Raw genomic sequence first — 18,302 nt, 5'->3', positions numbered from 1 at the left:
AGGATGAGATGGCTAGATAGGATCACCGATGCAATGAATATGAACTTGAGCACACTTCAGGAGAGAGCAGACAGGAAGGCCTGGCATGCTATGGTCCATGGGGTCACGAAGAGTTGGACATGACTTAACGACTGAACAGCAACAACAACAACCTTAAAGGTATTATATCTCCTGTAGCAAATGAAGTTATATTAGATGATGCATGAATCCTGATCAAATCTAAGAAAATGTCAGTCAGTTAAGCATTATCTTCCTGAAAACAGTCCAAGCACAGCCACAAGAAGGTAACAATGCTGTAGTGGTAAATTAAACTCCACACAAAAAATGGAACAATAGGGATGGAATTCAATGGATTCCCTCCACTGTCAGAAGGCTTCTGTCAGTGGAACGGGGAGGGACACAGTTTTAAGTTATTCTCCCCCTGCAGGTCTGCTTCAGACCATCTGCCTCAGAAGGGTCCTCAACCTTCCGGAGCAGATTTGGGGGACACCTGCAGTGGGGGAAATGAATCCTGGAAAATCTTCCTGGTCCACTGTGGATACCTTCCATTAGTGGAGTGATCACCACTAGATACAACCCCATTTAACCAAAACAAAACCCAGGAATAATATTTAACTAAAGAAAGAAAACAAAAAAAAAAGGAACAAAATGGTGCATACTGAAGGGGCTGCAAATGCAAAAAGCTTTTGAAGGCAATGGTCATATTAAATACATCAGAAAGGCCTAGCTAAAAAGGCTGTTTTGTGAACCAAAGTTTGCTCTTGGCCTATTACTGGCAGCTTATCAGGTCCTAAGAAAAGAGGAAAGTGACAAGAACAGACTATGCTCCAGACAGGTCTAACCACAGAGAACAAGCTGGGAAACATCAGAGTAAACATCAGCATTCCATTGATTACGATGTTTACATTACTGATGTTTTCTGTAAACATCAGTAAGATGTCAGCATTCCATTGATTTCTATGGGACTTCCAAATAAACATGGAATAATTCCAGATCAGGTTGTTATGATGTAATTGTCATGCCTCATTTTACAGGGGGTCCAGATAACAACATCTTCCACTTGTAACTCTCTGTGTTTTACCACTGCTTCTTCCATCTTTTTTTCTTTCCACAATCCATTAAGAAGAAAAAGTCTGAAGAGCTGCACAATGTCTTTTAGTTGCAGTAGAAGCCATCAGTCTGGAAGCACCCATGGTTGGGATCAGGCTGATAATTAAACCCAATCAAAATCCACCTGAAAATGGTTCCTAATTGTATCCTATTCCTCTTTATGTTCAGCTCAGAGCTTTAATTAAAATCATAAAGTGCACATTGTAAAGTAACATATGGCCAAAACAAATGTTTTGAGTGACTAGTGGCAAATCTTGAACATACTGCTGATTAATCAATGCATTAGGACTGGCAAGTATCGCTATATATGTGTTTCAATTAAGATAGTCTCATAATAGCCTTAACTCCTTCATGTATTTAACATCATGCATTTAGGGCGCAACCCTATGCATGTTTACACAGAAAAAAATCCTACAATTCCCAGGATTCCCTAGTCAGCCGTACTAGGTGGAGAATGCTGGGAGTTGTAGGACTTTTTTCTGTCTAAACATGCATAGGATTATGCCGTTAGGGTGTAATCTATGCAAGTTTAGACAGAAAAATGTCCTATAACTTCCAGCATTCCCCAGCTTTTTCTGTCAAAACATGCATAGGATTGAACCCTAAATCTAGTTGTTGTTTTTTGTTAGAAACAATGCATTGGATCCAGATTTGCACTCAGCTGGAGAAAGGGGGTGGAGCAGCAATTTCCTCTGATGTCCCATTCCTCCTGCACCTCCCAGTGTCACCTCAAACACTACTCCACAAGGTTAGGGGACCCTTTGGATTGGAGAAAATTGCCAAACCTTCAATGGTACAGTTAGGCCTGGACTTTGAAGCTAAAGTCCAGGACCCTGTTGCCCAGGGAAGGGCAAATGACCACCCAGAGCGTAGCAGGTACTGAGGGAATCAGGGCTGCAGAATCAAACTCCATTTTATTCCTGCAATCATGGTGATGCTATAATTTGAATCATAGAAAGAATAGTAGATTCATAGAGTTGGAAGGGGCCTAGAAGGCCATTGAGTCCAACCCCCTGCTCAGTGCAGGAAGCCTGATTCCCAGGCGGTCTCCCATCCAAGTACTAACCAGGGCTGACTAACCTGCTTAGCTTCCGAGATCAGACGAGATTGGTAAACAGTTTTGCTGTTGATGGTCCAACATATAGAGCCAACGGATGTCATAGTGGTAAATCGTAGGTTAATTAAGCCATGATATGCTGGGATGTGCACCATGTGTCAGTCAGCTACTTCCACTTTCTATAAACAACCTACAATCACCTTGATCATAGGTTTTTAGTTTATTGTCTGAACTCAGACACTCTTGGTAGTATATGGGTTAAAAACCCGGAGTTAAGCCAAGAACAAATCAACAAAATAAACTTAATCTGAGCAGTTTATGAATATTTTCATAACATTCACTTTAACATATATACGTAATGATTTCATCATTATTTCACTATGCATAAAATCTCATTTTGTAAGGGTTATCTGTTATGATTACCATAATACATCTATATACTAATAAAACCCCTGCTAAATTGTATGTGAATATGGCAAAAAGAAACTTACAAGGATTCAGACATCTGAATCAAAGACTGATAATCACACCATTATATTTTTATTCTTAATGCCAATATTGAAAATATTTTACATTGGGTTTTTTTTTAAATCACACACTGTAATGAGTTCAAAAATTATAGCTGAGCAAAAAGTGACTCCTGACTTAAGCCAGCACAACTCCTGAAACTCAGAAAGTGAAACCTTTGACTTCACACGCATGCTTTCAATATGTGTTAAGCTACCAAGGCAAGAAATGCTCCAAAGAGCATCCTATTCCCACTGAAGTCTCTTCATAGGGCTCTGGAAAGAAAAACGGTGAGCATAAAAGCTTAATTTGAGCTGAAGGAATGTTTCCTCTTGGATTTCCTTCTTATCCTGCTGGAGAAGCTAGATGTGTGTGCCTTACTTTAGTCAGACAAAGTCTACAATGGCACCCAGAGCCAAAAAAGACATTATTTTAAATGTGTGTCTAGTAGCTATGTCTTTTTTTCTTCTTTTTTGCATTTTTACTCCAGAGTAGGCACAGGGGCCTCAATCCAGATGCCCCCTATTCCCCATGCTATCCAATCCAGGTTGGGGCCCCTGCACCTACTCAAGAGTAAAAATGGAGGAAAGAAAAAAGTCATAGCTGCTAGACACACATTTCAAGTAATGTCTGTTTTGCACCTCGGTAGAACTTTCACCTGGATATCTCCTGCATTAGTTGTTGTCAGTAGGAATGTTCTGAGTGTTTGTATCTCCATGAGCAGCATGGAGGTGGGCACAGGTCTCGTTTGCCTCAATACTGCTGCTGCCACCCTTGGGGGGCCCGTTCCTGTCCCCCACTTTCCACCAGGGCACAGCAACATTCCTGCAGAAGCACAAAAGACAATGGAAGAAGCAGCAGGTGGTCCTAGAGCTCCAATGGAGTACCTTCTCCTGGCGGCAATGGGACCTGGACTACCAGTCCCAGAATCCTTGCCAGGTGGGGGGGATGGTGTTCTCCCTGGTGGAAATGGTGCAAATAGCATCATATTCCTACCACAAATTCTGGGACTGGTAGTTTCAGTCCCATTCTTAGCAGAAGACACTCCATCAGGACCCTAGGAGTGGCTGCCACTGCCTTCCTCACCACCACAGCTAAGCTGCTTGGCATAGCTCAGTGACAGAGCACATGCTTTGCATGCAGAATGTCCCAGGTACAATCCCCATCATCTCCAAGTAGGGCTGCCTGCAATCCTGGAGAGCTGCTGCCAGTCAGTGTCAACAATACTGGACACATGAGCTAATTGTCCAACTCAGTATAAGGTAGCTTCCTTCTTGTGTTCCTAAGAGGTGGGTACTCCACAAGCACTTCTGAGCTCTTTGCAAGAACCTGAATGGGCCACTTACAAAAGCTTGACTCTTTGGGGTCAAATCTTTAGATGCTCATTTTTCCCTAGCTGCCAGCAGGTAAGACCGTCTTCTACCTGAAGGTCTCCTCCCGGTGTTAATATATGCAAGCTACTGCAAGTGTTTAACATTCAGGGATTAACTGAGGCTTACTGTGACTATACTGCGTTTTAATGCACTTTAATGTAGTTTTTATTGAATTGCATTGTTGCATTGCATTGTTTAGATTTTAATTGTTGTTTGTGTTTTATGTTGCATGCTACCCCAAGTGCAGCTACATTTGCTGAGATAGCGGAGAAGCCAAAATGCCCACTTCATCTAAGCAGGGTGTGGTATGTGTGTGAATTTAATGTTCACGTTTCTACATTTACCTTCACCTGGGGACTTGCCAAAGCCTGAGACTGGCCATCCTCCAGAAGCAGAGTAAGGCATCTTTATTCAAACTAGCTTCTGGTGGCCAGGGACTGTATAAAATGAATGTTTAATCCTTGGTGAATTGATCAACACACGTGTGACCTGCAGTCAGTGAAAGCTGGGGCCCATTGTGGCTGGTGTGGTGGAGGACAGGGCAGCTAACAAAAGGTGAAGCCAGTGGCAAAATGCACAGGCAAGCATTCTCTCTCTCTCTCTCGCACGCACACACGCGTGCACACACACACACACAGAGTGAGCTGAGGAACACCTCAGACTGTTGCAATGTTTACTTGTTTGTTTTAAATAAAAAAATAACTTAATCTTAAAAACAACAGCAGCATACATCATCCCACTCTTAGGCATTCCTCAGCTATTTTCTACTGCTCAGCAGAAGTGGGGTAGGGACAGGGGGAAGAGATCAATGAACTCAATTGCATCTGGCCTTGAAGAGCAGAGGGACCAAGAGGGAATCAGTTAAGGTGCCCTAAGCAGGTGCTGCTGGCATAGTTTAAAAACACACACCAAGCAACACAATGCATTAAGAGCATCAGTAAAAAATGACCACCTAGTAAATAAAAAGCAGTGTCCTGCTTGGCTGGGAGAAACCAATCACTGCAAAAATGGAGCATATAGGCAGAGTGGTCATCCTGGACGCTATGGCTTGGAGTGTACTTTCTGTGTGGGTTTTATGAAGCATATGTACAGGGAACTAGGTGAGCCACAGCCACACACAGAGCAATACACACACACCAGAGCGGAGATGTGTGCACAGAAGGAGGCACGGCAATGTATGGACAAAAACTTCAAGAGACGCACAAGCGACATGAACATACTTATGGGGATCTGGAAGACAGATGGCTGAATGTGGGGTCTGGCTAGGAGGGGTCCTCTGGGAAAGTCTGCTCATGCAATGGAGCTTCTTCCTCCTCTCCTGCAGCCCCCCATGCCCCCAGAAAACCTGTTCCGTAGGGTCTTTAACCCTCTGTAACATACTTTGAGGGCACACAGTATCATGCCTGACCCAGACAAAAGCCAGAATGACTCTTCAGATGAGGAGCCTGGGACTGCAGCCTGAAGACCACGTGGAACCCCTGATGCTAGTGGTACCCCAGGCCCCTCCAGCATATGCAGGGAAGCTACACTGGGCCCTTGAACAGTTAGGGACCCTGAGGGACCCATGGACAGGGCCCCCGAGGGATGTGCCTCACCCGTGGTGTCAGAGGAGAAGGCTGAGCAACTGCCCAGCCTGAGAGAGTGCTACCGTGCAGGGACAGGCTGCTATTCAGAGGTGAATACCGGGTTCCTCATGAGCAACAGTCTGCTCAGGAGTAAGGGTACTCCTCATGAATAAGACTCTTACTAAATAGTGCAGAGGACTTGAAACTGAGCCTTTGGGTGAGGCTCTGGCTATATTAGTTCTCAGCTGGAACTTGAAAGTTGCTGGAACAACATCATATTATCAGTTCCAGTGCCCTGAACACTTGTTTCCATGACCTTGCCCCATGCTACTGACCTTTGGACTCCAGCTTGACTCTGCTTCTTGGAATTCTCTCTCTTTCCTGGCAATACTGTGCCTTTCACCACTGCCTGTTTACTGATTACCCCTAACTTGAACAGCCCCCCTGCTGGATTGATATCTCAGTGCTTGACCCTGTGCCTGTTTACTGACTTGCCATTAGATTTGCCTCTTAATTTGCCCTAGTGCCAAGTCTGGTCCAACCAAAGCAGGACACATGGAATGTTGCAGCAGAATGCAGGAATCACTCCCGTATTCCACTGACGGAAGCAGTTCTGTTAATGGGAGAACTTACTGGACCCCAACCACAGTTCCAAAAATTAAGCAAGAACTTAATTCTTGCTTAATTCAATCACCCCAATCCATAAGCAGACTGAAACAGAAATATCTTTGGGGTCCATTGAGAAGAAAACAAAGGGGCCAGACATATGTCTCTGGGAAACGAATTCCATAATGGGGAGCCACCATTTTCTTGCATCCCCACCAACCTGACTGTACCTACTGGCAAAATGCAAGCAGGGCCTCTGAAGCCAATTTCAGGACTTGGGCAGATGTACAGTGTAGTTCATCAAGTAGCCTGATCCAAAATGTTTAAGACGTTAACAGTCTAAAACAGCACTTTAAATTGGGCTCAGAAGCATACATAGCCAGTGCAGCTGACATAATATTGGAGTGATAAACTGCAAACATCAAGTCCCCACAAGCATCCAGTCAGACGTGTTTTGCTGAAGCTTCCAAACCATCTTCAAAGGCAGCCCCACATAGAGTGCATTACGGTAGTCTAGCCTGGATGTGACCAAGGCATGAGTAACTGAAACAAGATCTGTCATCCCTACAAAGGGTCGCAGCTGTTTTATCAGCCTAAGCCAGCCTTCCCCAACCTGGTTGCCTCCAGATGTTTTGGACTTCAATGTCCATCAGCCCCAGTCACTATGGTCAATGGTCATGAGCTGTAGTCTAAAACATCTGGAAGAGACCAGGTTGCGGAAGGCTGACCTAAGCTGATAAAATACACTCCTAGCCAACATCACCACCAGTGCTTCCCTATATATTGTCCAGTCTTAAGGGAAAGTGCGACCTCCATTCAAGTTAGTCAGTTTCCTCTCCCACAGTACCTCCATCTCATCTGGATGCCATCTCTTTGAGATAGTTGACACTTTGAGATGGCTGAGGTTTGCCCTCAGCCATTCCAAAACTGCCTCCAGATAACTGTTCAGAACTGTCACAGCCTCCCTGGGATCAGTAGGTGGAAACAAGAGATAGAGCTACCCAGCACAACAACAGATTAATAAGTGAGCCAGTTGATGACAAATTAATATCCATTTCATTGATCACATATAAATTATTCAATCACTCAAGAATTTATCAATACAACAATTTATTCACATAGATAAAACCAGTTTGTTCTACTTTTTCTCCCACTCCCACTCTCCTCAGTTAATAGCCTATTACAATCTTTCCCAACCCAACAGCAAATTCTCTCATCATGTACCAGCAATCTTATCTCACAACAGTACAGCAGAAAATCCTTACGAATAGATGACAGTAACTGGGCATGTGCCCTTGCACGACCCCAAAGGGACAATCCCCTTTGGTGTCACCCCTTTGGGGTGACGTGCTATCTGGCTGACTGATCATTATGGGTGGCAGCAATGCATAGTGTAGGGAGATAATGTAGTTACATAGTCCTTCTCCTGCCTAATTAACACCAACAGGAGTAAAATAAATAAACTGAAACATAAATATGTCATATATACATAGTGACTTTTATCTAATGGTGTTTTTGTGCTAGCAGAAAGCACTTCTGCTTGGGCAAGGTGGGAAGCATCCAATTTTTACTGATCCCCCTTACCTACTGCAGCACCACATGTCCCCTGAAAAGCTGCTCCTGACAGCTGGACAATAGGGCACAGAGGCAGTTGTAGGGACTGGGGGTTGGAAAAAAGCAGGTGCTTCACCTTGTGTAACTCACCATTACAACCCTTTCTATTTGATGTTACATTACATTCGGTTTTAGAGTTCTCATGGCATCTTCAGGTTGCTAAAGTGGTATAGTGCTGGTTTTCAGCTGCACCATACCACTTTACAGCTTTGTTTGGCTTCTGACAATATTTATCAAAGAAGAGATTTTTAAATTTTTACATACTCTGTGAGAACTGGTTATGTAAAAGTACATTAGAAATCCATTTTAAAAATACAAAGAAGAAAAAGATAGGTAAAGCAAAAATAACTAGAAGTATACAGACCTTGGTAAGAGTACATAGTAATTTTGACTATGATTTTTTCCCCTTTTAAATGGTGCAATACATAACATGCCTTGTTATTTTACTTAACTTCCGGGAAAAAAATGGTAAAAACATGTTCCATTTATCCACCGAAGTAAGATTATCCATAAATGTTTAACAGGGGAGCAGCCTGAAGTAATCCCCATTGATTTCAAGGCAACTGACTTCTTAATAAATTTGTTTAGGATGAGGGTACTGATGGAATGATTTAAATCATAATTTAACCCATAATAATGTAAATGCAATACTATCCATGAGTTTTGTGGAATGGACAGGGCTAGGATTGCTACGAAATCCATTACATCAATGTGAAATTGTTATACTGGCATTGTGGATTTATAAAGGTATAGCATTACTGTCGCACTGGCAGTATGCAATAGCACCATAACAGCTTTGCCAACAGCACATAACCAAAACTAAGAACAAAAATGGTGGATTTAGGGTTTATGGCAGAGGGGAAGTCAAACTTCTTCAGTATCCTATGCTCACTATGCTCAAGGTACTTCACCTTATGTGACTGGATACAACCCTTTGTATGTTGGTCCCATCCTCAGTGACAGTGTAATGTGACACCAACAATAAACTCATCTTAAATTAAAATACTCCCATTGGTGTCAATGGAGAGGCCAATATCACTGCCTCCATCACCAGCTCCTCCAGCCACGTCAGAGGACAAGAGTCTATATAAGTCAGTAGACAATCACGGCAAACCACAAGGAGTATATAAGCCCAACAAGGGAACACAACTCATATTATCAATGCATGTAGTGTGGGGCTTCATGTCTTAAAAACTGGGAGTGTGGCTTGGTGATGGCAGCTCTGATGATGGAGCACTTTAGCGAACAAAAAACAAGCAGCTACAGCAGACGATAAAATAGGAAAGCCATATTGCTAATACTTATATAATGAGAAGGCTGGCACATACATATTATGCCAGCCTTCTCACAACACTTACATTTGTTCCACTTCAGCAGTTCAAATACAAACAGTGAATCTCAACTTCACTGCTGCAACGGGAGATGCAAGGCAAGGTAGTCCACACAGGTAAGCAAAGAAAATGGACTCTGGAGCATTATTCCTGTATTTCTTCCATCAATCTCCTTTAAGCAGCCCAAGAAAAGAGATGGCTATGCCGGGCACTCAAACCACCCATGGCCCCATCCTTTATCCTCTGTCTTGAAATATATCATGCCAGTACAATGGGAAAACAGTGTACTGGCATGATATAGCATGAGGCTACGCTAATCAAAGAAACTGTCAAAATCGAATTGGCCTAAAGCAATCACTCGCTGGACACCAAGAAGTTCTCTCTAGATCTTGACATAAATTCCTTTAACTTTCCACCCAGCAACAACAATTTATTAAGCATATGTTGTGTTGATCTCAAGTTAGTTATTTTCCATCATTTGGTCTTTTACATAGAAAACTAGGCTTTAACTTAGCATGCTAGGTTTGATAGGCAGCTATAGATTCAGTTTTCAGAGATTATAAGTATGGACTTCGTATGTTTCTATTAAATTCTGATCCTTTTGAAACCAGGCTGTTACTACTTTAAAAAAAATATATATTGGACTGTTTAAAGATTTCTGATTTAGATTTTGAAATCTGCATTTTAAAAGACCTTCTTTTTATCCACCTTGGGTATAGAGAAAAAAAATAACAGAAAGCAAAACCAAAACAAAAATGCACCTAATTAAAATGTATGAAAATTCATGTAATTTAAAAAAAAGTACTCATGTACTCGCTCCAATCATTCATGTTGTAAGGAGTATTAAAACAAAGCTTGTGAAGTTCCTTGAACACTTAAAAGTGCTCTATAAATGTTAAGTATTATTATAATTATTAAGATTATTAATTTCTCCACTACTGTCTGCCATGGTTATCACATTAATTTTTATACTCTTGGAAACCCTAAATGACTTTTCTTTCGAATTTGCAGATTTTCACGAGGTCTTTTGGACACAGTTTTCTAATTTTTCATACTCTATTTATTACAGGTGTTTTTCCAGTATTATACCATTTTAAAATTTCAGTTATTTGAATATAATATCCTCTACTGCTGTTTCAACCAAGCTGATCACACAACTGATTGCAGAATCAGTAAACTAACTATACTGAATCATAGATTAGAATCCAACTTTTTTAAAAAAAATCAACATTTGGAAACAGCTGCTTTCCAGTACTTTAGAAGGTTAGCTCCTCTCTCATAATTTTATTATATATATATATATATATATATGTGTGTGTGTGTGTAATTCCTTGTACTTAAAATGGCATTTCACAGGTGATGAATATGAAACTAGCATTAGAGCATTAGTAGTGGAAATCTCCCTTCTCCAACATATGTGTTTCTTTTTAATCACTCTTGCAGGTACAACTAAGCAAGTCATACCAATATATAAGCCAGTGTGAGAAAACTGAAACCCTCCAATTCAGATATCCACTCAGCCATGAAGCTTACCTGTTGGCCTTGGGCATGTACTACTTCTCAGGCTAGCTCACAGGGATGTTACAAAGACAAAATGAGATAAGCATATACAGACAGACTTCAACGTTTTCTTATAAATCTAAGAGATCTCGATAAAGAATACACACAGAAATGAAAATGTATGGCGAAATCCTCATCAAGAGACAATCATCCCGCAGAATTCTCTGCGCTTATGTTGCAATCTTATCCTAAACATGACCAGTTATAGATCTGCTCCCATGCTATAATTCACCTTCTGCCCATCTTCTATATCACTGGTTATTCTAGGGATGTACCAAATCCCATGTCCAAATGTCAGGTTTTCCCCAGATCCAGAAAGGATACTACAGCTTCATCCTGATACACCAAGACCAATCACCACGCAAATCACCATGCAAAATGTCTTTAATGTATGTAAAATGCAGTTGTGTGGGGTAAAGTCTTCTATTCAGCACCAAAGGCTGTTTCATTATCCCAGTGTTCCTTGTGGGATACTCTTAACAGCTGGATGGTACATCCCTTTACACAGATTACTCTAAAAGGATCAGTCACTTGCTTGAGGAAATGGGGGAATGAATTCAGATGTTTTCCCCACTCCCGCCCCAGGCTTACCCCAAGGGAGATCACAATCTGTTCACTGGGAGCATGTGTAGAAAGCCTCGGTGTAGAGCAACACACATGCATCCTACTACCACATAATGAGGTTTTCTAGGCTGGGTTCAATGCCTGGGGCAAGAGTGGGCTAAGGTACTCTTAGCAGCACAGAGTTTCCTTGAACCAGCAGCAACAGGCTTAGGTCAAACTATAAGGTTTTTGACTCACGGTGCCTATTCCTGGTACTGCATCAACTCGGGATAAAATCTCCTGTTGACGTTTACTTTACAATTATGAACAACCCAATAACCAATGTTTCAATATATTCTGTATCTTAATCGAACACATTCTCTAAGAAGATTTTGCACTAATACAAGTCTGCAAAATTCCTGCTCATAACACAAATATCTAGGGATTACAATATTTTATTTTTCATTCCCTGTATTGCAGTAAATATATATTAAACACTGATTTTTGCATAAATAGCATTCTGTTTCCTTTTTCCATGCTGATTGTTTGTTACTCCTGTTGTCTTATTGTTAACCTGTAACAGTTAGTAGAGCAAGCTGGCAAACTGGTCATAGGTGCAGCAATATAAAACACAGGTTACAAATGTAAAAGCCTTGAAGAGCAATGGGTGGACTCCTATTTCTTATAACCAAGTATAACTCTCTGTTACAGTAAATTCCTTCCTATATTAAGGAATGCTTTCCTTAAAAAAAGAAAATGAAAAATGAAAAAAGCAATGATGGAACACAGAATACCTTTTTATTTATTCACACCCAGCATCACGGTATGCATATATACAAATGTTACATTCTTTCCTTAAAATAATTCAGTGAAGAAAAGAAACCCAGAAACCAGAGCAACAGCTTCTGAGCTACAGCTCCTTATTGCAACAGGGAGGCAGAGCCACCTTGAATGATATAATGGTACCATTACTAATGACAGACAGACTTATCTCCATAACAACCCATGCATCTGATAGTTTTTAACTATTGTCATTCTTTGAGCTATTACCAATCATTACCTGTATTTATGCAATCCAAGAGTTATCAAAAGTTACTGTCTACACTCCCATATCAATCACCACAACCTTGACTTATAGAAAGACACTACTATGCAATACACATCGCACGTGTATATCAATAAAATGATCAGAAACATTTTTCATCCTATAATCCAAAACCTTTACAGGTGCAATATGAAATGATATTACAGAAAATAAGAAAGACGCCTTTGTTATATTTGCAACTTCAACACACACACAGCACACCAAACAAAAATCAAAACAGGAATTATAGAAGAATACCACCTGCTCCTATTGTTTCAGTCCAGTACAACCATCATTAAAATATGCTCTAAGAACGGGTACAAACATTGATACAGGAGAATATGTATGCTCCTGTTTCAATGATTACAAGATTGCAGAGCTACTTTGAGAAAAGGCTCCAACCACCCGTGTCCCTAATACGGACAGTGATGCTATATACAAAGTAGTGATGGGGGGAGGCAGTGCAGACAGAGAAACTGCTGTCATAACAACCCTTCCACAGAGAACTACTGAAAATACTACACAGGAAACAAATGGAGAGGGAAGGCATCCCAGTAACACAATCACCCACTATTCACCTATGTAAGGAAAGCAAGAGACAAAGGGGGAGGGGGACTTTTCGCAAGAAAGTTCATGTTTGACTCCTCTCTGCATTCAGCCCGGGAGCATCCTAAGGCTTACCTATGGCAAAACCACATTACAGCAGCACTTTCGACCCAGGCGTGCAGTGTGCCCTCTTCTTCAGCATAGATGATCAGAAACTCTTTGCTCAGTCCAGAGAAATGGTCCAGTGCTCCCCTTGATAAATACTGGCACAACCCCAAGCAAGCTAGCGGGCAACCAGGATTCCCTTTAAAGACTTCATTGTATGGCGAAGAGGAGGAGGAGGAGGGAAAGGCGAGAAGCCTGCAAGGACATGAGTGACTGTTGAGGGGAAACCTCCAGCTTCCATTCACCAATTGCTTTTAGATACATATATATTTAAAAGGTCCTTCAAAAAGTTAAAACGTGTTTTGAAAGCAGCCGCGATACAATTATGAGTCGCGGGGCGGAGAGCGTTACAGAAGGGTCTCTTTTGGTGGGCTGGATTGAAGCCTCAGAATGCATAGAGCGGCTGAGCGCGGGCAAATAGGTATGTCTCCTGGGTGACCAACCCGTTTGGGGGAAATGCGCGCGTGCTGGTGGGGAGACCATCTGTGGGACACGTGCAGTATGTTTTTAAAAGGGGGGCAGCATTTTGGAGATTTAGGGGCGCTGGACCTTAACGGCTTGGGCTTTTGTTCCTAACTCCATCCCAGGGAAAGTACCCCCCCCCTTTTCTTCTTCTTCTTCCTCCCACAACCAGCCCCTTCAGCCAGGAGGGGAAGCGACGACAGGGAGACTGTCCAGAGCAGAGTCAGGCACCTTTCCCGGGGCAAGAATGCCGTCCACTTCTCCTCCTTAGAGAGCCCCCCCCCCCCTTATCAGCACCGCCGCCGCCGCCGCCACCCTTCCTGCAGGATACCAAGCGCGCGCGAACATTCCCGCCGGCCCGGCCCAGCCCAGCCCCGGCTCGAGCAGGTGCTTCGAGGGAGGAGCCACTCATCCAACTCACCCGTCCTTGGTGGGAAAAGGCGGGAGCGCAGCCTAGGCGCCGCCCTGGGGGCAGCAGGGCACGAAGAGCAGCAGGAGCAAGTGCGGGCGCAGGGGGGAGCGGCGGAGCCCGGGCTGCTCCTGCGCGCGCTCTCGCTGCCCATCCCCGGAGCTGGTGCTGGATGGAGGAGGCTCGGGGGAGGGGGGAGAGAGAGAGAGAGAGGACTGAGCCTTGGGCTCGCGCAGGCGCGCGGGGTGGGGGGGAGGACAGAGAAGAGTGGCTGGTGATGGTGGTGGCGACGCGCGGGGTCGCGCGGCGCATGGGGAGCCCTATAGCGTCCTGCTTTGCTGCTGTTCTGGAAGACCAGCCGGCGTCGCGGTCTTTTCCCTTCCCCTCTCCCGCTGCAGCGAGCCCGACAGCCTCGTCTTGTAGCCCTTTCTCCGAGAAAGCGCGAGCCGCCCGGGGGCGGGGGGGGGGAGGGGGAGGGACAGAGAGAACGGGAGCCTGGCTCTCCTCTAGCTTGCGTGAAGCGCGGTCCCCGTTTGTGGGGCGGCTTCAGTGGAGCAGTTAGCCTTCACCGCTTCCCTCTCCCCTCCCTTTGGGCTCCACAGCAACTCATTCAACTGGGAAGGTCGTTGCATAGAAGGGCAGTGTCCGCCCTCTCCACGTCCCCCATTTCCCAGCACATGCAAAAATTCAGCAAACCCTTCTGCGTTCCGTTGCGAGCTGCAACGAAAAGCAAACAAACAAAGAAGGCAGAGAAATCAGGGCTCTGCAAAAGCAAACAAAAGCAAGGCATCCCTCATGGATGTGACACATTGCAAGATGGGCTTTTTTCCTTGCTGCAACGATTATCCGTCCCTTTCGTGCGCGCGTGTGTGTGCGCGCGCGCGCGCGCGCTCTCCCTCCTAGAGAAACACATCAGCTTTGTTCATAATAACGAAACGCGTGTGCAGGGCGGGGAGGGGGGAGAAAAACGCATCTGAAAAAATGCCAGCTTGAGACCGAGTTGGGGGGCAGGGGCTTCTTCGCCTTTGCAAGGGAAGGTATAAATGCCGTCGCTAACGGGAGGCACACGGCCAACCAGGTAGCCAAGCCAGGCGTAAAGGAAGATAGGCAAGACCTGTGCACGTGCGCTCGATATTTGTTTTCCTGGTTAGGTGGAAAGAAAAAAAAGGGGGCAATGTTTCAGAAGAGGTCGTCAGAGTGTTCTCTGAATGTCTGATTCCAGACAGCAAAAAAAATACACGAATGGATGTCACGTTTGTATGGAATAAGTCCTGCACTAGCACCAGGGAGGAAATTTTGTTTAACAGTAGTGCAGAGTTTTCCAAAGCTGCATGTGGCATGTCAAGTCAAGGGATTTGTTATTTATTAATAGCTGTTAAAATCAACAAGTGATTTATTTTTGAATCTGTTAAAAACATATGTATCCCTTTTTGTCTGTTTAATTATCGCACATTAAAATTAGACAAGCAGGAGGGCACTGTAGAGGAGTGCAGCAAATACATGAATGCTACACTCTTCCAGCCAAGGGTAGTTTTGGGTATCAAATGTCTACTGCCCAAATGGGTAGGAAGCTGTAACCCAAATTGATCTCCCGCTGCTTTATGTGGCTGAAACCTGAAATGGACCACCAGGCTTCGCTGTGATGCTCAGTGAGAAAGAGGGCATTTTGGGAGGAAGTAAGTCCACTTCTTGAACTCCACTCACTAAGATTCTGGGTCTGGTGCTCTTCATGATTTTCATTATAGCTCTGCTGTTGTGAAGGGCTTACTTTGCATACATCCAAGCTCTAATCAAATTGTCACTGTCTACTTTTTGCATTTCATTTCCCTCTGACTTCACTTCATATGGTTTACTGCTTACTGAGGATCCAACTGAAGATAAAATTTCTGTTGAGGTGGAGTCTAGCCTAGGAACGCTTGGCAGCCTTCCCCAACGTGGCTCTGTTCAGTTATTTTGGATTACAGCTCCCATAATCTCTTAATACTGGCCATTCAGGATGGGGCTGATGGGAATTATAGTCCAAAATATCTGGAGAGTGCATGGTTGGGGGAGGAATACATTTCCTAGTCTTTAAGATGCCACAAAACTCTTGTTGTTTTTGCTGCAAAGCAGACTAACATGACCCACTGGAAATGACTTAAATATGAACTGGAGATACGAACTATTAACAGAGAAATAGAGAGAACATCTAGCACGTATATTTCTAAATGCTGGATGCTCTGGCATAAAAGTTGAGAGAGCTGTTGTCTTGACATACCGTACTTGTGAGATTTCCAGAAACATCTAGCTGGCCACTGTTGGAGACAATATTGGACCAGATGAACTTTTGGTCTGATCCACCAAGGCTCCTCTTAAGGCTTGTGCTCTCTTTTATACAAGAACACATCAACAGTGTTTCAATAGGAAGGTGTCAAATGCACAAATATGGAAGGAGGGGTGGAGAAGGCAAGAAAAACAAGGACATGTCAGCATTAGATGGGAGGGTATATCTCTTTGTAGCTCACCTTCAAGGAAGGGTATACATGGCATAACTTAATGGCCAAATACTGGAAAAGAAGCAGCACTTTGAAAAATACAGACCCTCTGCTATAGAGGTTAACTTAGGATGCAATCCTATGCATGTTTAGACAGAAAAAAGTCCTACAACTCCCAGCTATGCTGGCTGGGGAGTGCTGGGAGTTGTAGGACTTTTTTCTGTCTAAACGTGAATAGGATTACACCGTTACAGAGGTTAACTATAGAGATTAACTATACCATAGAAGTTAACTGTACATGAGGCAAAAATATAATGCTGCTTTTCAATGGCCTTCGCATGTAAGGTGTTTGAAGAGGAAGAACAGTCCTGACACCTGAGCCCTCCAAAATTATCCTCCCTTCCTCTGCCTTATAACCACTTCCAACCAATTTTTTAATGAGGCCTTTATGTATTGTTGTAAGATCTGGGATTTCTATAGGAAAGGGTTAATGGCACCAGAATAGGGATGTGTGTACAAGCAAAACTTGAGTTCATCAAAACTCTCCAAATTTCACCTCAAAGCTTGTCCTGTCTCCTGTCCGTCTCAGATTGCGATATTTCATTTTTCTTTTTCCATGCAAATGTATGCATATTTTTGAAATGTACATTCGTCTCCCATTGCTTAAAGTGTGTTTGTGCACATTTTTCAAAAGTACGTGTTTTCTCATGTGCATTTTTCAAATGTGGAACACATTTTTTTTGTCTGTGGATCACATCGCAAGCTCAGAAATGTATGGACTTCAAGCACAGGTTGCATTCAAGTCTGTGTTCGGTTGAGTAGGTGTGAACTGGATAAATCCTGACATTTGTTTCAAATGCATTGAAACAAATTTCTCATACATCCTTATGCCAGAAGTACTGCTGGACTCCCTTTTCATAGCCTTGGCTAAGTAGCTGCCTTGTTAGTGAAATGACAGGTGATGTGTTTCCATGAGAACTAGTTGTTAGAGGCTTGATTTAGGATGTTGAAATCTAGAAGTCCAGATGAAAAGAACAGTAAACTGAGCTTGAGTCAGAAGCTAGGAGAGACAGAGAGCTCAATTTGGGTTCTGTAACCTACCAGCATTTTGAGGTACAGGCTTCCTCTTCCTGGAGATCTGATATGGCAGCAATGGACTCCAGTTATCTGCTTGGCTGTTTCAGCTGTGTGCTACCACCTATGCTCAACCTGTATATTTGTAAATAAACAGAAATATTACAAAACTCCATATGTCTCCAGAGACTTCCTTCGGACAGAAACTAAACCTGGGTAAGCACTGCATCTCTAGGACTTCTCAGCAATTGGAAAAGCGGGGTGAGCATAAAAGAATGAAGCTCATACTGTTGTTGCACTAATATATACAGCTAAGGGGTGTCCTCATAGTAACAGGCTTTCTATCCAAGATTTTAAACTACTTAGACCTAAAGTTCAGCCTTCTTGCACTTCTGTGCCATACTTTGCACATAGTCAATGGAAAACTGGAAAGAAGCCTGATATATTAGATGCAGCAATGTTGTTGCTGCACAGTGTTATTAACGTACACACATGTGCATTTTTCCCTCCACTTCCCTTATCTTTTAAGTCTGTCTCTTTTTTTATTGCTGTCAGCCTCTTTGAGAAACAATATTTGTCTGAAAAGTGGGATAAAAATGCGGTAAATACATACATGTGTGTGTGCATGCACACACAAACATATACATGTGATAATTAATGGATCATCATCCAACTGGAAAAAATGCTCAAATATTTAAAGTTAGTCACCCCTCTTTCTGTGCAGCTCAACAATTTTGAAAATTGTTTTAAAATTTTAAAAAATTTAGTCCACTTGTTAAATGTGTAAATGTTATGCATTAGGAAAACTTCTGGTTCTGAAGT

General features: G+C 43.0%; 1 protein-coding gene across 2 annotated transcripts in view; it reads right to left on the bottom strand.

The window, feature by feature from the left end:
• FUT9 (fucosyltransferase 9) overlaps positions 1 to 14,086 on the bottom strand; it is a 109,390-nt gene extending 95,304 nt beyond the window's left edge. The window contains exon 1 of one of the 2 annotated variants that reach the window (XM_084827139.1): positions 13,945 to 14,086. In XM_084827139.1, coding sequence (XP_084683265.1) covers positions 13,945 to 14,086 — 142 coding nt within the window. Of the gene's footprint in view, positions 1 to 13,031; positions 13,864 to 13,944 lie in introns of those variants that run through there. The other variant, XM_084827140.1, reaches the window with a different exon arrangement.
• Positions 14,087 to 18,302: the final 4,216 nt, after the last annotated feature.

This window comes from Heloderma suspectum, chromosome 1, assembly GCF_057233095.1.
Source record: "Heloderma suspectum isolate Gila_16-S chromosome 1, 16-S_ref, whole genome shotgun sequence".
Taxonomy (NCBI): Eukaryota; Metazoa; Chordata; class Lepidosauria; order Squamata; family Helodermatidae; genus Heloderma; species Heloderma suspectum.
This window is presented reverse-complemented; position numbering and strand designations above follow the sequence as displayed.